The sequence below is a fragment of the Leptinotarsa decemlineata genome, unplaced genomic scaffold, assembly GCF_025532065.1.
Source record: "Leptinotarsa decemlineata unplaced genomic scaffold, Ldec_3_MD MMD2_tig00026328_RagTag_RagTag, whole genome shotgun sequence".
NCBI classification, from domain to species: domain Eukaryota; kingdom Metazoa; phylum Arthropoda; class Insecta; order Coleoptera; family Chrysomelidae; genus Leptinotarsa; species Leptinotarsa decemlineata.
The window spans coordinates 37826067-37846600 of NW_027412688.1; the positions used below are offsets into that span (position 1 = coordinate 37826067).

Here is a 20534-nt window from a genome sequence, read left to right on the forward strand (position 1 = left end):
GTTGTCGTTCGTATGGGTGCGACAGCTGGTTAACGGAAAAACAAATTTTTAAACAGATAATGGAAATAGATAAAAAAATGAAAAAAAATCAGTTTTCTTTCGGTGTTTCTCTCTCGAGAGCACAAGCATGAATCAAACCGATAGTATCTTGTACTGCTTCAGTTTTTTTGCTTCTACGCATCACGTCCTGCACAGTTTCCAAACATTTTCGTGTGTTTAAACCAGAGGTGTTTTCTGGCGTTTAATCGTATTCCAGCGTGTATAGAAAAACGATTCATAGTGACGTCATTAATAATTAGATTTGTTGCGATGGAGTGATGTCAAATTCAATAATAAAATCAAACTTCAATTTTCTTCATTGATCGACAGTGGAAATGCGCAAGTGTCCTGTCTGAGCTCCTTGAACATGAACAACTCTAAGGTTGAAGACAATTTCGTTGGTCGATTAGAATCTATACTATGAAGTGCACACACTGTGGATTCTCATCAGTAACCATCGATCCTTTCTGGGATTTGTCTCTCCCTATTCCACAAAGAACTGGCCAATTGAGTTAGTCACAATGCTTGGATTTCTTCACAACCTGACAAAATAGGAAACGTTAGATGGAAATGAAAAACCAATCTGTTCGAGGTGCAAGGAAAGAAGAAAATGCACAAAGTCCCTATCAATCCATTAGTTTCCCCGTATTTTAGTAATTCACTCAAAGAGATTTTCTCCAATGGAAATATTGAATGTTGCTATTCAGTTTTCTTTAGAAGGATTAGATATGAGCAATTATGCTCCTTGCCGTTACATTCTAAATGCACTTTCGAATCGCAGTGGAACTACTTACAACGGGTCTCACACAGTATATTGCAGACACCCTTATAGTGGCACGTGGAATGAATACGATTCACACGTGTCCCCAATTTCACCAAAATCGCTTGTGAGTGAGGAGACATGTCCTCTTTTTATGAACAGGAGGGAACAAAGCAGCACTTTTGAGGCGTTTTGTTTCCTTTTTTCTTTCAATAAACCAAACTCTGTTAATTGATTTGTATTTCATGATTCTTCTGATAATAAACGTTTGACATTTGATTAAAAAAAATCAGCACTTTACGAACTATAACGATCAAAATAAAGCAGAAACTGACAACTGACGTAACGCAACGTCAAATTCCGTTCCAAAACCACGCCACGCTAGTTTTGAATTATCATAAATACGTTTCAAATCATAGTTGATGTGACGTCATCGTTTCAACGCCAGAAGAACGTGTATGAATCACACACGAATACGTTATGAATACATGAGCGCCAGAATACGCCTCGGAACTAATCTAATAGTGCACGTAGTAAAACACAAAAAAAGAATGCAGATTATTACCCAATGTTGCCAAGCTGTCACAAAAAACATATTGAATAGTTTGAGGTGTTAATACCTCTTACACAGTATACTATATAAGTTTTGGGAAAGAAAGTTTTTGGCTTTCTACTACTCCATCTTGATACAAAAAAAAGGACGAGGTAATCTTTCAAAAAAAGGAAGGAAGTAATCAATTTGAAAATGAATAACTCTTGGATGGATGGATGTGTAGATCATGCAAAGAAGTAACTGTCAGACACAAACTGAAAGAAAGTTCTCCTGAAACAGCTACTTTCATATAAACATTGAATTACACGAAAGAAAAAAATTATTTCGAAACAAATACTTCTATGTGAACATTGAATTATACAGGAGATACTTTTCTCTGCTCAGTTTGTATTTCAAACATTCGTTGTGGAATAAAAATCAGATATCATTCACATGAGTTCTACTTTAAATGAATGGAAACAAATTGCACTTACATGGAACACTGTCATTCTCACTGGTATACATAGATGTTTCGTCTTAAGCTTCAAGGCTCTTCAGTATCAAATTGGATAACATTATAGAATTCATTCATGAATTACGATTTTTAATGTCACGGAATAAGCTTGATCTGCTTATGTCATCGATGACATCGTAATGACATTCATTTACATCTTCGATTTAATCCCAGCCAAGAGGAATCTTATTTGAATTGATGGGGTTATATTTTTAGGACTGATTAATTTTTGGGAAAGTTTTTGGCTTTCTACTACTCCATTTTGATACAAAAAAAAAGGATGAGGGAATCTTTCAAAGAAAGGAAGGAATCAATTTGAAATTAATCACTCCTAAAAATATAACCCCTTCAATTCAACTATATAAGTAAACTGTGCCTCTAATATTGTTTTTGAGCAACTCATTGTTCCTGTGAATTTGTATTGCTCGTGACAGTTTCTAAAACTGCCGAATCCAGAAAATAGTTTGCATGCGTATAATAAAGTACAAAAGGTTAGTATCTCAAAATTTATTGCACACTTCTCAAAAACATGAATCACATAATATTCATGAAATGACTTTTAGCCAAAAGGGAGGGAATATTTTGATTTTCTCGAGCCATCGAAGAAACATATTCCTCATAGGATGTTGTGAGTTGGTGAAGGATTGTCGATAAACTACTCAAACAACTTCAATTACTTGAAATAACATCCAATGTCAGTACTATACTATACTGACCGGTACTTCGCTGTAAGATAATAGCATCTTCAAACGTCGTGAGTATTGTAACGACCGAAGATGCAACTGTAGAGTGAAACACGCGCGCGGTTTCATAAACTTACAAGTAGTGATGTTATACTTGGTGAATTGTTGCTGTTAACTGCGAACACAAACAACTTTTTTCAGGTCGCCGCATTGTCGTCTATAACAGAAGGCGGAGAGGACGACAACTTTGTCGAGTTGTCGGAGCTTTCCTCCTCATTGTCGCAGTCTTGCACGCTCATGCAGCTGGTGGCTTTCATATTTTTGGCGGCAGTCAGCGGCGACTGCTGTGGTTGGGGCTGGTTAGTGCTGGTGTGGATGGGTTTCTTGTCGGGCACGCCCTCGTCTTCACTGTCCGAGATCGTGATGACCGAAACGGCCGGCGTTGGAGTGTCGACTATCGCAATCGTATGCTGCTTGCTGTGGTGGTGGTGATGATGGTGGTGATGGATAGTATGCGTGTGTTGATTATGGGAGATTACCTGCAATGAAAAACATATCCAAATTGAGTACTCAAGCTATCCCAGTTCTACGCAGTGTCTTTTTATCATTATAACATTCTGTAGTGATTTAATACTCACCGGTTGATGTGAAGGATGCGGCTGCTGCGTGTTTGGACTATGATTCCTACTGTTGCAGATGCAGTTGATTTGCTCTGGTGGATGAGTCTCATTCTTAACCCGTTTTCTAACAGGACTGAGCTGCGTTTGTTCAGTCTTTTGGTGCTGAGATCTATGATGAGTAGGAACCTGAACAAAAATATCGTTAGCACCACCCATACATTCACAAGAACTACTGCTTACCATAAATTGATGGTAAGTGGGGGCGTGATCTACTGGAAAGATCGGATGGTGCTCTTGCAGGACAGCAGAGGAATTGACAAGCAACGGCCTGCCATATTGAACTTCGGGTAGCAGGGGTTGTTGTATGACTGCGTGCTGAGGAGGAACTACCGGTATCTGTTGACTGGTCGGCCACGATGTTTGCACGACGTTCTTGAAAAGAATTGAGAGGATTAGAGAAATGTGTGTCACAACCGAGACAAAAAATTTAGTTTTCTCAAAATCGAGAGACGAGATACTAGAACCATGACTTCAGGAATTCAGGCTTTCATGTCCATCTTTCAAAAATGTTTGTTGTTTCTAGTTTTAAGGCAGTTGTGAGTGACAGGCGTTTTCAATAGTATATATTGCTTTCAAGAAATGTACTTTCAACTCGCGCCGGCGAAACGTCAAGAAAAAATTGCAACAGGCGACGGCCTGAAAACCTGAATCCAGAGGTTCAATTTCACTTTGTTCGAGAACTTTTACGTTCTTGGGAAATGAAGTATATTCATTTGTTCAAAACTTCTGTTAACATTAATAGAGAAAGGGAAGTCAAACGCAACATATTCACAGACATGAGTGACATCTGACAGGTGACGGTTTTTGATAATCTCCTTGGCTTGCTAGAAACACGTCGAGAGACAGCATTTTTGTTCTGGCGAGGAAGAAGTGATTTCAATAGATTCAACGCACGCCAGAACTTTCAAATTCTACTCATCAAACTGGGAAAATAAAATATGGCGTGAAGAGAGTTGTTTGATGGTATTTCTGACACACAACTTAATTATTGGCATGAAGTACTTACAATCGGCAACATTTGTCGCCCAGTAGGAATTCCAATACCGATTGGAGCAGTTTGGCTCACTACTGGAGGGTGCATACCTAGATAACCAGCAGGACGCAGTATGCTAGACATTGGCTGGTGCTGGAAGGGATCAGCTCTACTGCTGGTAGCATACTGCCTGCCGACTGCTCTACCATCATAGATTTGATTCTGAGGAAAGAATAATGGAGTTCAATGAGACGAATAAATTTGAAACTACATTCTGCATGCTACTAGACTTTAAGGATGAAAATATCAAAATGCCAAGAAGAAAGTCTCTTCCAAAAAGATCAGACTTCCTACCCTTATTAAAAATACTACTTACCAAGTTGCCATAATGAGGCATATCCCTCGCAATCCATTGTACCTGGTTCAGTTGATTGTTGGTGGTTGGTAACAAATTGGGCACCAAAGATGGTGCTTGCTGGGTCTGTTGATGATGTGAATGTGTGGAGTTGTATCGGGTTCCGCGGCACACCTGCAAAAATCCTGGTGGTACAAACAACCAACTATAAAAAAACACTCCAACACTTACCTCCATCATTTGGACGCTGGCTTTGACATTATCGCAGTGCCCATACTCAATCAGGTGTGTCAGCCGGACAAACTGATGGCAGAGAGCCTCTCTCGGAGTTATTCTTCTCTCCTGAAAGTGAACAAAGTTGAAACACTGCCTCAAACATCATTCATTGAAGTATATACGAAAAACCAAACAAATTGTGTATGTTTTGCCCTAGGACAATATATACCTGGTCCATCGCCAGCATCCTCTTCAGCAGATCTATAAACTCTTTCCTGTCGGCCTTTTCTGCCAAGAGCTGCCCCCCTTCCTGTTCGGTAGGAACGACCACCCGTTCAATGTCGTCCAGACAATTGACAATGAACTTTCTGGTCTCCTCCGACTTGACCTCTGATTCGGCATCATGCTCTTCTGGAGTTTTCAACCTCCAGAATGGATGAATGTTATTCCTGTCGCGGTAGAAGAACGCAGTTGTTTTATAACCGTGATTTAGCATGTCCTCCGTCGGTAAACCTTGGGTGTGACTGATGTAACGGATCTGGTCGTATTCAGATGATCCAGGATACAGTGGACAGCCCAAAAATAGTTCTGCAGCAATACACCCCAGCGACCACATGTCGATCGCTTCACAAAACGGCAGGCCCAGAATGATTTCGGGCGCCCTGTAGTACCGAGACTGTATATATGAGTTGTATACCGCTTCGTTGACATAACAAGCGCTACCGAAGTCGATAACTTTCACGCGGTACGGTTGCCGTACAGGATTGACGAGCATTATATTCTCCGGCTTCAAATCCGCGTGGATAAGCCTTAATTCCTGAAAAAATATAGTAGATGCTTAGTAAAATCATATCATATCTTATACAATATCCCAAAAAAACCAATTTAAATTCAAAGTGTTATAGAAAAATCTACGTATGAAGTGTAAGGTTAACGAAATAAAATGTCTCGCCTCGCAGCATACTGAATATTCTGAAGAGGAATCAAGATAAGTTTTGGGGTTCACAGCGGAATTTACTTGACGGTAGCGGCGTAGCGGATTTGAACATAAAGTAGCGGAATTTTCTATAATCAATATTGAAAAAAATATGGAAGAAGAGGCAGTGGACAGCACTCTCCTTCTTCTTTTCGATTCAATGGCCTCAGCAACTAAGGCTATCCGTAGACAACACTCGAAGCTGACAGCTAATACGTTATAGTCTTTGTAGTGAGGCCATTACATGATGAATGAGAAGAAGAATATTTCTGAATATTTTCATTCATATCATAAATCATATACCCTCCAATATCTTGAAACTAAAACTCTCGACTGCCTCAAATATCTATGATGCACTGTTTGGAACCTTTGGTGTAGTAATGAATATTACTGGAGTTTTTTCCCAACGCCAAATCGTTATTTTTAACACCTCGACACGTGTTTCGATCACCAAGTGATCATCTTCAAAGAGGAAGATTAAAAGTTTTTAACTTTTACGTGAACAAATACATTAAAAAGAGGAAGATCGAACGTTAAAATTTTTTAACGTTTACGTGAACAAATACATTAAAAAGAGGAAGATCGAAAGTTTTTAATCTTCCTCTTTGAAGATGATCACTTGGTGATCGAAACACGTGTCTAGGTATTAAAAATAACGATTTGGCGTTGGGAGAAAACTCCAGTAATATTGTCTCAAGTATTATAACTTATATGAAACAAATTACAGTGGAAATAGAAGATAGTTCATCTGATTATGACTCAAGCGAAAAAGCTATTACAGTTGGAATTGACGGGAATTGGACATGTTAAAAAAATACAAAAAGTCTCGAAAACAAAGTTTTTCTCAACATTGTTCATCTGATTCCAACTTGAAAGGGTGGAATGATCGCGAATGATCGTTCAAGAGTTCAGTGTGACTATACGTACGTGAACAAATAGATTTTTATTTTTACTTTTCAAAATCATTTTTACGCTAAGAAATATTAGGTCGAGACGACAGCTTTCAAAAATCAACTGCTGTGAACTTAGAAAATTAAGTACCATCTACAGAGTTGCGCGATTGAAAATTAGCATGATCCTGATTACTTACATTAGTGACAGTTCAGTTTGGTGGTATCTGAACGGTTCACAAACTACAAACTGTAAGTTATGTGGTATTTACTTTTGGATAGGGCGCATGATCTAACCGATTGCGTCAGATATACAAGCGTAGCGGAATATGATGCAAAGTAGCGGAATTTTGATTCATGTGTAGCGACTTTATAGTTCTACTAGTTGGCAACACTGTAACAAATTCATAAATGCACAAATTATTAAATGGTTCATTTTACATTCCAAATCTGTTTAAAAAAATTATCTATTTTTCCGTTAACCAGCTGTCGCACCCCTACGAACGACAACCCTCAGAAGTCAAAACTTGTGCGAGCTAAGCTTCAACGAGGTCTTTCCTTTCAACGTGTGATCCCTAACACGGGTTGGACGATAGCAAGTGAAAATCGATCTGGACTGGGGCTTGAACCACAGACCAACACGGCAGTCAATTCGAGTAAGTAAACAAAGCACCCACGTCGAACCGCCCGGCTACCGACCGCAGGAATCTGTAAACACCACACACTACATTTACGCGGTTAACCAAATATTTTTCATTCTACTTCAGACTATGTAGACTATATATATATAGTCTCTCTTTTCTTTTCAGAACAAATCGTTTCTTTTGATGATATCTGCGTATATTCAATATGCCTAAAGCATTGTTGAAACAACCTCAGCAAATAGTAGCGTCTCTAATAGACTACTTTGAAAGAGAACGTGAGATTGTGAATGTTTGTTATACGATTGGTGCTGCCATCTAGTAACATCAGTTTGGTCATTCTGTGTGTTCTGTGGCTAAGCAGCATAAGATTGTTCTTTGGTCATATGACAGGTTAGTTAGTATATGTTCTCTGAGGATTTCTAGATGAAACATATTGATTTTGTTTATCCGAATTTTGCATTGAGCAACATTTCGAAATATCCGCCGCATCTTTAAAACACACAAATGTACAACTATTGTTTTAAATTGTTACACATCTATATGTGGATGTGCAAATAAGCTTTTTGACAATATTCCTGAGGTAAGTGACTTTTTGTACAAGCCGAACATTATTAATCTTTGTGAAAGTTTTACTTTTGAGTAAGCCTCAAAGTATAACTATTAGATTATTGTGTGTAACATTCACCATGAATTTCGCGTAGAAAAGTTAATCATTTTAATGATGTAATCAGACGATTTGAGTCAAAAATTCAACTGTGTCAATTATCAGAAACTCTGATTTAAATTAGAAAATTGTGGGTTAAGAGATGCTTCTGCTAGATATGTATCTTTGCAAGCAACTGTGACAATAAAATACGTCGAATGAATTAATATATTACTGGCATTCGTTATACAGCTTGAGCTGATGACTTTTTTACGATTATCCCAGCACTAGATTACGAAACATTGACAGATGCATGTGCTTGGACTAATAAATGATTATTATAACTTCGTTGTTGATGATGTGACTCTGAAAATTTAAGGGGAATTGGAATGAACACTTACTTTGAGTTTAAGCAACGCAGTCAGAACCTGCTGTAATATTGGCCTGATGTTCTTGAGCGGCATCGGACTGAAGTTGTTCTCTTGGAGAAATTCGTAAAGGTTCTGTTCCAGCATCTCAAACACGAGGCAAAGATGGTTATTGTGTTGAAAACTGCCGTACAACTTGAGGATATTGAATTCGTCCGCATTTTCTTGGCTCAGTCTGGACAGGATGCTGATTTCGATTCGACCCTTGGATAAAAATAATCATCATGAATTATTTAAGTTATTTATATCTTAGGTCAACTTTGTCGAATATTGGCATGTTCGAATATTGGATGTTGATAATTTAGTTTGGTATGAGAAGTTTTCACACTTGGACACACTTGTATCGATGACCAATATGTGAATAATCAAATTGGGAAATAAAGGGCAAATCAATAGACCAAACCGTTTTGAAATTCTCAAGCTCGTCAGATTAAGATATATATGGTTCATCTTTATGTTTTAGACGTGCTGTCACATAATCTGACGACTATCTAGAGGGATTCGCTTAATCTGACAAAAACAATACTTGAAAAAAAAAATTTCAATTCATTGAACTTAATTAATTGAAAAGCTCAGGAAATAGCATGCAAATAAATAAAATTAGCAGGTAATTAACTCACCCTACCTTAATCTGACGCGCTCGAGAATTTCTGACGATCAATTTTTTTTTACTAATCTGATCCTTTATCATTCACAGGCGGCCTTATATATGGGGCTCTTATTTGGTGGAGGTACTTAACCGGGTACAAGATATCCCCCTGTATATTAATCTGCCGCGCTTTAGTAAATCCCGAAAACCCCGCTTGGGCTCTCCTATTATTACCCATTGGAGGCCGTCGAATAATCACGTGAGGCTTCATAGGAGGAGGAGGTTGAGAAAAAATCTCGAAATATCATAAGGGTAGAGGGGGGAGGTAGTGAGACATCACGTGTATTTATTATTTTGAGATTTCTAAACCGAAAAGCGGCATGGCTTGCATGATTACACCACCAGGGGGTTCGTCTTAAACTTCACCGCGTATCACCAAGAGGGAGGGGGGTTAATAAGTGTTAAAAAACACCACGTGATTGATGGACGGCCACTTACTGCTCTGTTACTAACAAATGAACTCACCTGTCTTACGTACGAAGGGTGGTCCTTCAATATTTTAACGGCTACTATTTGGTTGTCGCATTTCTTCCAACATCTTACCACTTGTCCAAATGAGCCCTTACCGAGAAACTCAAGCACCTGATATTCATTGTGCAAGACTTCGTGTTTAGCGATTGGGTAGTCCCCATCAGCAGGACCTGAAACAAAATCGATAAATATGGAGAAAATGAGCAAGATAAGAAAAACTTCAATTTTTGTAGATTCTTCAACTTCGTATATAGACTAACCTATATACAAAGCTTCAATGATGAGGCCAACAGTTGAAAGCCTACGCAAAAAATTATTTCTATATCCGAGCTCAAGGCACAGATAGAAATCCTTAAAAAAGAACTTTGGAATAAAAACAGGCCAAAAAACAGCGTAGGTACTCAAACAGTTACAAACTGTAACAAAATGTATAAACAAACAGTGGCGTAGGTAAAATTATAAAAATATTTTCTGTGGGCACTACACAGGTTGGAAATGGAAATGAGAATAAATGGACGAAGCGGAAAAATCAATTTGTTAGTGATCATACTGCTAATATATCGGGTACCAACGAAAAAGACAAAACAAAAAATTAAAAAATTACTTTTGTTGCTGGAAGTAATGGACGAAATATGGCAAGCTTCCTGGGGAGACTACTGACCAATACCTGCATGGTGGAATCAATGTTAAAGCCAAATTGTAGTGAAGATGAACTTATTAAAACAGCAGTTAACTATAGCAAAGACTTTACAAAAATTGATACCGTTATTATCTGGCCTGCCAGAAACCATAAATGTTCAGCAACAGAGCTCTCGCCGAAAATTAATAATACTAACATTCTAGTCGTCACAAAACCTTACAGATTCGACATTGAATATAAAAATGACAGAATATATCAGAAAAATGTGTCTCTACTGAAAGAAGCTTTTCGTGCAGGACTCTCATCTACAGTAGTAGAACGTAATAATGTGTTACAGAGAAGAAACTACCAGCAAGATAATAAAAACATAAACAGAACAGGAAAAAGATATGTCTGCAAATTGCTAGTGAGATTTCTTGAACAAAATACCGGAAAATCAAAACTGATAACCCGGCCTGAAGGTAACTCTCCAGGATGGGATGATCTCTCACTCAAACTTTCCTTAAACTGTCAAACCTGTATTAGATATCTTAGCAGAAGCTATAAATAAATCTCTCATAAATGGTTTTTTTTTCAGATTGCCCAAAAACTGCTGAAGTTTTCCCATTATTTAAAGGAGGCGATTCTTATAGACCCGCCTATTTCTTTGCTGCCAACTCTATCTAAAATCGTATAAAAGTTGATGAAAACGAGAATCCTAAATTTTCTTGACAAAAGTTATATTCTTTACTCCAATCAATATGTCTTTCAAGCCTCTAGGAGCACAAATGATGCAATGTTTGCTTTACCTTCGACTGAATGTTGCAATATTTTGTGATCTAACAAAAGCATTCGACTGTGTTGATCACAAAATATTACTTCAAAAATTTGAAATCTACGGATTTAGAGGAAACATCTTGTTGTGGTTTGAGTCATAGCTATCAGATGGCGTTCAAGTAGTGAATTTCAAAAGTTCATCATCAGATAAAATGAGCATTAAATGCGGAGTACCTCAGGGATCTGTTCTCGGACCATTGCTGTTCTTATTGTATATAAATGATCTGGCATATACATCGATTGAAGGCAAATTCACAAGTTTTGCTGACGACACGTCTATACTTTAGCATGGAAGAAGCACTGATGCACTAAAAATTAGGATAGAGCATGATATAGGCAATGGTGCGATGCCAATTTATTACCTGTCAATATATCAAAGACTAATATAATGTCCTTTAAATGTAACCTGGACCATATAATTCTTGAAGAAGACATCATTGATCATGAACTAGAGAACAAATATTTTTAGGCCTCAACATGGACAGCAAATTAAAATTTGGAACGCATATTAGTATACTATGCAAAAAATTATCCTCAAGTTGTTACGCGATAGATCTATCCCTAACTCTTTGGACTATCACTCTGCTAGAAAAGCATACTTTGCACTTTTCGAGTTCCACTTGCGGTACGGAATTTGTTTCTGGGAGAACGGCTGTGAAAACTTATTGAGTCAAGATTTCACAATACAAAAAAGAGCAGTGAGATCCATTACCAGAGCTAAAGTGCAAGATTCCTGTAAGCCCTTTTTTTAGCACATCACATCTTAACAGTCTACTGCCTCTTTATTTTAAAAACAGTCTGCCTAATGCACAAAAAACACAAAGATAGCATCTCGAACTCAACTCAGAGATATGCCACTCGTCTCACATTCAATATTCCTTTTCCTATCCTGTCAACAGCACAAATTAAAAATTCGATTCTTTTCAATAGCAAAAAATATTTCAATCGTCTCCCCCTTTCAATCAGAAAGTTAACATAAACAGTTTCGAAAAAGAGTAAAAAAACTTCTGCTAGATAAAGCTTATACTATTGAGGAACTTATAATTTCAAGTTATGACACAGAACACCCTATCTATATAGATAGGGTGTTCTGTGGTTATGACAGACTTTTATCCATAGACTTTTTGAAGTGTGCTTGAGCCATTTATCTTATTTTAATTATTGACCTTCATTTTAATGTTTCTGATTGTTTTAGTTTTTAAGCCTGTTTTGTCAACAAAACCTAAACATTTATGACAATAAAGCATTTCTGACTGACTGACTTCTGACTATTATATACATATTCTGTGACATCTGTAATGTTCTATGACATTGACACATGTGACGTCTAGCTTACACTTTCAAATTAATTGGAACCACTATGAACTATGCACCGTTTTGCATCTCTTTTAGTCACGTGAGGTTTCGTACATAAAAACTAATCACGCCCTGCGTGGCAGTCATTCACTTGCAACAACCTCAACCAACTTCTGTAACTCCGACTTAGCTGTATTCAGTATTGAAATAAAGCACTTTACGAGGAAAACTACTACTACTCTTTTAAACTGATTTTATTAAGGCAGAGATAGAAACTGAATTGAAAATTGAATAAATAAGAACTGCTAAAGAACGTTTGGGGATGCAGATTGATTTTATAGTCAAATCTAAAAAGTGAAGTATAGGATATTCACGTTAAGAAGAGAATGACGTCATTTTTTGGTAATTTCGCATATCCAACATAACAACTTTAAAATTCTCAATGAAATGCGTTCAATAGCATTTAATTTTGTAAGTTGCTTAACTGATAGTAACCGAATTGAAAAAACCTCGAAAACTGTCAGTCTTTCTTGATCTTTTCAGAACTAATTATTTCTTTTGATAAGACCTGCGATAATCAATATGCTTGAAGCATTGTCAAAACAACCTCAACAAAGTTGTATTTCAACTAATTAATAGTAAGTAAGGTTAATAGCAATAAAACAAAACAGCACCGTTGCCGGAAGACCCCAGACAAAAGGTCTGCTCAGGTAGCCCAGACGGAAAACACCCGAATAAAAGGATTTAGGCGACGACCCTAAGGTCGAGGATGCTCCGGCAACTCTGCAAGGCGAAATAAAGAAAAAAGCCGACAGACCTCCGCCAATAACCATTCGTGCTAAAAAAAAGTGGAAGCAGCGCCGCCGCGCAAAACATAAACTTTTGCTCGGGTGGTAAACACAACCGACGGGATCGCGAAAAAATCCCGTACCACATCAAGATAGAATTATAAACGAAGTTAATTCGAAGAACTGAATAAAAGACTACACATTTCTCTATACTACAAAAATCTCTAAGTTTATGAAAAGACAATGGAGTTTAAAAAATATTTATACCGCGACAGGTATGCCATTCAAAGAAACTGAGTCAAAGAGTTCGGTAACTATAGTTGACGTGCAAACTTCTAATTATATTAGTAGGCGATCCTATAAAATTGAATGGCTCTGTTATTTCTTATGAAAGTACAAAAAAAGGTCGCTTTATCCAGCATGGAAGCGTAATATATGTCTATGACTGAGACTGCTAAAGAAGCCATATATCTGAAATACTTGATGCAAGAATTTACAGACAAATCAAAGTTTTTAATGACGACCAGGCTGCATTGCTTCTGGCTGTGAACCAAACGTATCATAAGAGGTTCAACCATATTAATATTCGTTATCATTTTTTCAGAGAGGCGATTTCACAAATTGATCAAATCGAAACTTTTACGCACTCACGAAATGCCTGCTGCGAGCTCAAGTTGTGAAAAGCAAATCGGGTTTTCTGTAGAAAATATCGTATTTTTTCAAAGGGGGTGCTGAAGGCCTGCAAAAAATGCACTATATTTATGTTCAGTGAAAAGAGCAATGTTCCATGTCATCAAGACATTTGACGTTTGAAATAAAGAAGAATTCTATACGTTCTGTAATGAATGCTCAAAGGGAACACTCGTATTTTACTCCCTTATTCACTTCACTTCCCATATAACAAGAGTTCGTGTTGTCGGTCAACTTGCAACTCTCTGCCAAAAACAAATAATTCACTTTTATTTTAATGCTTACCTCCACAAGGAAACGGTAAAGGTTGTCGACGGTAATTCTCCTCGGTATTAAATGTCACAGTCGATTTTTTTGATAAATCCAGCGGGGAATCACTACTGGGAGCTGGCGGTTCCCTTAACGTCACCCCCGAAGAAACACGTGAGAGATCTAGAGGAGCATCCATAATATATCGATATCACTCTGGCAAGTTTGAACTTACTAATAAAAATATCTGCACCAGCAGTCTTATAAATGCTTCACAGGTAGATAGGTGGAATATGATGGACTACCTGTTTCTACCTGAATTCCAGGAGTGTACCAGGGGGTAGGTTAGGCTTCTGATGTGATTTCATGAAATATGCGACATTTATTGTAGATCACTTACATAAGTGAAAATTGAACTGGGTCGAGGTAAAACATGAAATCTCAATTTTGAATTTTCACTATGGTCATTTGCTAAAACCTTGGGCTGTGTTAAATTTCACATGACTTTTTTCCTTATTTCAAAAGGATTGAATATATATTTCAGAAGCTCGAAGTTCATGTTGTTTGATCAAAGAATGTTAATTTCCAGGGCCGGGCTTTGTGAAAGCTCTTTTCCGGTTTTTTTGACCGCCGTTTGTATGCTTAAAAACCTGCGGATTACGGCCAAAAAACCCGGAAAATAGCTTGCACAAAGTAAAAGTTGATTTATTCAGCATTGAAGTCATCAACGTAATTGAAAAAAATGAATATGAACTCAAAAACCCATTATCTTAGGAAAGCAATCAGAACAGAAATTACAAAATTCATAATGATTTCCTTTTGAAAAATAGTATTGTAAAGTCGAAGTTTCAACACTAATTAAAAATGTATAAAAAATTTGATTGCATACACAACAAATTTAAACACGAAATAATGTAAAAAATTATTTATAGAATCCTCTACATTGATTTCATTATTTTTTTGAAATTTATAGTTAGAGCAATGGTAACGACATGCTCATAATAAAAACATTTCAATATTTATCTTCTGTTTGGCTTTTGCGACCATTTTACTCTACCGAAGCGATCTGAGGCCCGATTCTCAAATGGATAACAAGATTGTCGAACAAGAAAATTTTTCGAGGAGTATTGTCGAGTACTATTTCAAAATAATATTCTCAAGTACCCGTAGACACAACAAAGTAGGTCGACGATATTTGTCGGTAGGAACCGTTTGGCAACAGCGTAATACGTAAAATACATCGAACACAAAACCACAAAACGTTACATAATTACCCAAAGAACTGTTGCTTTTCGCTGTTTCATGAGAGTTTGTGAATTTGTGATTTATTTATTATGATCGGTGAATAATTTAAATTTTTGAAATTCATCCCGCACAACAGAAAGTGGGGGAAGTTAGCGAGGAAACAATGCCCAAATACAGTCCGAAAACAGGACAACTATGAAGCCGCCAACGTCATCAACATGAGTTCCCGCCCGCTCACGGGAATAGAGGAATCCTTGTTGAGGAAAGGCCTGAATTTCACCATTACGCCAACATCTGTGCCCACTTTGGAGATAATTACTGCAGTGGAATCCACCAGTTCCCTTATTGACAAGACCGAGGCAGAAGAGTTCAGATGGAAAATTAGAGAACAGCTGGATCGAGAACCAGTTTCAACATCTAACATCAGCAATGAAGAACGTAGAGCTCTGAACGGCCTACGTAGAGACAACACCATCAAGATCCCACCTGCAGATAAAGGAAACGCTACTGTGGTAATGGATACTGTTCTCTACGAACAGAAGATCGAAGAGGTAGGTTCTTCAAAAGGACGATACACAAAGATCGTACGGGATCTACTGCATTAATCGAAAGGAAGTTGTACCAGATTTTGAAAAAACACCAAGTCTATTTTTCGGACAAGGAAAGATCATGGCTAACACCGCACCACAGTAAGCCCCCTCACTTGTATGGACTACCCAAAATCCACAACAAGGACGTTCCGCTTAGACCGATCATCAGCTCCAGAGATTCGGCTACTCAAAACTTGTCTAGTTTTTACTTCCCTTAATACAACCATTACAAGGAAAAACATCGTCTTTTGTGAAGAATTCAAGGCATTTTGTAGAACTACTAGGGTCAATTGAGGTCCTTTATTTTTATTTTGTTTTTATTTATTCAATTGTTATATTTTTACTTGTAGTTTATTTCACTATTATTTCATTTCAGGTTTCTTTTGCTTATTCTCAGCTATTCATTTTCAATTATTTTTTTTAGTTGTTTCAGGGATTTCAAATCATTTTATATAGTAGACAATGGAAGTCCGAACTAGTGAAATTCATCATGAAACATTGTCAATCACCTTCAAACAAATTAAATTTCATTATTACCATATACATTTTTTTCCATATTTTTTTGGCTTCCTGCTTTGCTTTCATGTACTTCAATGTTCATGGAAAAAAAATGCCGCTTTCTACTTCTCTTTCATCAAACAAAAATACGGGAAAGGAAAAAACTCTGCATACAGTGAAACTCTAAGAAATGTTTGGGGGGTATTCACATCTTTCTGTAAATTTTCAAGAAGTATTTGAGTAGATGATGTACTTTCTATCAATGATGGCATAATGTAATGGTCTCGTCTAATTTGAGGACGAGTGAAGTGCCAAGTACACTTGGCACTTCACACGGGGCGTTTGCTGTTTGCAGACACCAGTGAAGAATAAGAGCTTCAGTAAGAATAACCGAACGCAATAAGCACATTTTCCACATTTCCGATCCATCACTCTTGAAATAACTTTTACTAAATGAAGATTGATCAAATTTAATGGATACCAAAAATAATATCAAGTAATATCAAAATTTTAAATGCATCCAATTCAAGGTGCCGCATCTCCAAACCAATCAACCTCTCTGCAGTCGAACCACACGTACATCCCCTTCCAGTCCGCATCAAGAGCCACGAATAGAGGCGCCTTGGCCCCTTCTTCGATCGTTAACGGTCCTTTGTGACTGGTCATGTCCGTGTCTACATATCCCGGATGGACGGCATTGACGGAGATGTTGCGATTTGGCTCTTCTTTGTCAAATAACCTCTGCTGAATGATGGTCAGAGCAGTTAGACCGACTTTAGAGACGACGTAGGTGGAATTTCCCCAGCCTTTCTCGCCAGCAGTTCCATCCTTTGCATCCCTGAAAAAGTTGATTTACCAATTTGATATAGGTGAGTCACTAACTAGCTAGAGTTGCCAACCGTAGCGGAATTTACTCGACAGTAGCGGCGTAGCGGATTTGAACATAAAGTAGCGGAATTTTTCTACAAATAATCAATATTGACAAAAATATGGAAGAAGAGGCAGTGGACAGCATTCGAAGCTGACAATTGAATGCACAGTCAATACGTTATAGTCTTAGTAGCCGAGGCCATTATATAACGAAAGAGAAGAAGAATATTGCTGGATATTTTCATTGCTATCATAAACCACATAACCTTATATGTCCTGGAAATAAAAGTCTAGACTGTGTCGAGTATTATGAATTATATGGAACAAATTACAGTGGAAATGGAAGATACTTCATCTGATGGTAGCTCGAGTGAAAGAGCTACTGCAGTTGAAATTGACGTGAACGAGACATGTTCAAAAAACACAAGAGGCCTCAATAACAAACTTTTCCTCAACATTGATTGTTTGATTCCAACTCAAAAGGATGGATTACACCTGTCGCGAATGATCGTTCACGAGCTCAGTGTGACTATTCGTACGTGAATTAATTGATATTTATTTTTGCTTTTCAAAATCATTATTTCTAGTTAAGAAATATTTGGTCCAGACAACAGCTTTCGAAAATGAACTGCTGTAAATTTAGAAAATTAGGTACCATCTACTGAGTTGCGCGGTTGAAAATTAGCATGATCCTGATTCCTACATTAGTGACAGTTCAGTTTTATGGTACCTGAATGGTACACAAACTACAAAGTGTAAGTTCTGCAGTATTTAATTTTGGATAGGGCGCATGTGATAACTGATTGCGTGAGATATACAAGCGTAGCGAAACATGAAGCAGTGTAGCCACTTCATTGTTCATCCAGTTGGCAACACTAAACTAGACAGGGATTTCATGGCCATTTACTCAGGACAACTGTATGTGGTTATTATATTTGTCGAACAAGAACGCAACTTATCTCTTTGCTTTATACCTGAAACCTACCTCACAAATGCCTCCATAAGTTTACTCAGTTCCGATATTGACAAATCTGGGCTGCTCAACTTTGCTCGCAAATCAGCCGAGGGAATTCTGCTCAGATGCCCGGCAGAGCTGGAAAGGTTCACAACTTTCGCGTTCTGTCTGAGCAGGGGAAAAACAGCCTCGCAAAAGTTGAGAGTGGAAAAGTAGTTGACTTTGAGTGTTTCTTCTGCCTGATGACCAAACGGTTCTTTGGCATCTCCCTGAAAAAAATATTCTGTGGGAATTTATTTAAAAAGAAAAATACTATGCCTGTATATGGCAATGACGGTACTTGTGGTTTTTTGGGTTTTCAACCTTTCGTAATCTGCGAAATAAATATAGGTAAATAGAGATTCTGCTCACGAATGTTTTGAGGGAAAAACTGAAGAGTTCACCGCCAAAAGTTACTGCGTAATATAAACCTACAAAAAATTGATTAGTCAGCTTGCAGTATTCATAAATGTATCATACGAAAAAATTTGGATTCTCAACTTCAAAATGGAAAATAATTCTGTCAATGAATTGCAGGGAAGAAACAATAAATGAAAATTTGCACATATCACGCTACATCCTGACACTATTAATGACTAATATTGAGAAATTAACTGAGAGCTGGAAACCTATACGAGCTACATCAATGTACCTTCAAACAGCATCAGTCAACAAACCATGTATTTTATTTACACCGATAAAAGAGGACTGAGAAACAAAAAAAAACATCGGGACTGACAATTTGTCTATCAGAGACTGTGCTCTACAAGTTCTTGTTCAACTCATAAACGAAACTTTCAGGCACCCTTTCTCAAAATATCTATGGTCATACCTTTGCCTAAGGGGCATGATCTTAATGAACCATCGAACCAAAGGACAATATCTTTTATTGATTGAAAAATTAGTTAAAATAAGACTTAGTGACCATCTTAATATATAGATAATTTGTTAAAACCAATAGTAGTTCAAGTACAAAGAATGTGAAAGCAGGAGTACCTCAAGGATGGGTCTTAGGACCCATATTCTTTCAACTATATGTAAATGGCCTGGCTACTGCACGTATATCTGGTAGTTTCACCATTTTTGCAGATGATACCCACTATTGAGGCATCATGGAAATCAACAAAATTTATACGAAAGCACCTGTAATGACCTCAGAGGAATTAAACAATGGTGTAATGAAAATTTGCTACCATTCAACATTGAAAAAACGCATATAACCACCTTTAAGAGCAATCTACCAAAAATTCATATAGAAAGTACACTAGTGGAAAATAGATCACCACAAAATTCTTGGGAATTAATATCGAGTATCTGAGATTCAAGGAGCTGATATAAGCATTATGAGTAGGAAACTTTCTACCGGGTGGTTTGAAATCAGAATGGTATCGAAAGAACTAGGGTTTCACGCAGCAAAAAATGTTTATCTTGCCCGTTTTGAAATCATTATCATAAAGTGGGAAGGAAGCCATATGATTCAAATCATCAAGTAGGAAGAATTCACTTAATAGAAGAAGCCTATAGAAGTTATTATACACTGAAACATATGTTGCGATTTTATAAAATGTTTACTGAGAATCTCACAACAGAGTTACTTTAATACATTATGGATTTTCATCAAGTATGAGTCAACTAATGACATTCATTTCCCAATAGATGTTTTTAGAAAAGGTCTCTTCTATGAGAGATTTGATATTTTCCTAATTGTGCCAATATTTACCTTGAATGCTATGGCTGCATTGTTAACCAACAAATCCAATCCACCATAAGTGGTTTCAATGAACTTTTTGAAATTGTTGATGCTAGTCTGATCAGTGATGTCCAGTTGGTGGTATAAAGGTTTGAATCCCAGCTTTTCTAGTTTGTCTACAGCATCCTTTCCTCTAGATACGTCTCTAGATGTCAAATATACCACTCCAGCGAAGCGCTCACAAAGACCTTTTACAATTGCGAATCCAATACCTTTGTTACTGCCAGTTACCTACAAAATACAGGGGCCATGTTGTTGAAGGAGTAAGAAAGAAGAATGAAGCAACCACCGGTATCAATCAGGTTTTTGTCAAGTTCAATCCTATCAAAGGTTTAGTATAACAGAATTTATATTATCAAATGAAAGAAGAAACATATATTTACCACTGCAACTTTTGTAGAGGACATTGTCGATAAGAATGTGTTTTGCTAGTAATCTGCCAACTAGTTGAAGCAGTTCAAGTTGTAATAATTTAATGAATTATGGTAACTTGGTAACAGTTCAATTGGACTGGAACATGGACATGACAATATGGACTGTCCGTGAAGGCACTTTTAGATATATTCCACCTGTGAATGACACAACCTCTTGGCCACTGCGTCACAGCACTCTATGACCAATCAAATCCCGAAATATTCACAATGAAAATATGAAA

The 20534-nt window shown here is 37.3% G+C and overlaps 2 protein-coding genes and 1 long non-coding RNA gene across 4 annotated transcripts; 1 reads left to right on the forward strand and 2 right to left on the reverse strand.

Annotated features, from left to right (window-relative positions):
- Positions 1 to 2337: 2337 nt before the first annotated feature.
- On the reverse strand, positions 2338 to 9826 carry LOC141485457 (homeodomain-interacting protein kinase 2-like). Of its 2 annotated transcripts, none has more exons than XM_074182214.1 (10): positions 9714 to 9826; positions 9448 to 9623; positions 8307 to 8537; positions 4982 to 5569; positions 4768 to 4878; positions 4558 to 4710; positions 4215 to 4403; positions 3389 to 3580; positions 3167 to 3334; positions 2338 to 3067 (listed from the first exon to the last, which is right to left on the reverse strand). In XM_074182214.1, exons 3-10 carry the CDS (start codon positions 8418 to 8420, stop codon positions 2726 to 2728), a joined length of 1857 nt encoding a protein of 618 aa, XP_074038315.1. In that variant the 5' UTR covers positions 8421 to 8537; positions 9448 to 9623; positions 9714 to 9826; the 3' UTR covers positions 2338 to 2725. The 2 variants fall into 2 exon arrangements, with proteins under 2 accessions (XP_074038315.1, XP_074038314.1); XM_074182213.1 differs by having other exon boundaries at positions 9673 to 9793.
- Positions 9827 to 16719: 6893 nt separating this feature from the next.
- Positions 16720 to 20480, reverse strand: LOC111514598 (carbonyl reductase [NADPH] 1). The gene is made up of 4 exons (XM_023170857.2): positions 20263 to 20480; positions 19850 to 20110; positions 18121 to 18359; positions 16720 to 17103 (listed from the first exon to the last, which is right to left on the reverse strand). The coding sequence occupies exons 1-4, from the start codon at positions 20284 to 20286 to the stop codon at positions 16791 to 16793; spliced, it is 837 nt and encodes a 278-aa protein (XP_023026625.2). The 5' UTR covers positions 20287 to 20480; the 3' UTR covers positions 16720 to 16790.
- LOC141485415 (uncharacterized) lies at positions 17263 to 18258 on the forward strand. Its single transcript, XR_012467189.1, has 2 exons — positions 17263 to 17670; positions 17723 to 18258. It is a non-coding gene; the product is annotated as an uncharacterized lncRNA (long non-coding RNA).
- Positions 20481 to 20534: the final 54 nt, after the last annotated feature.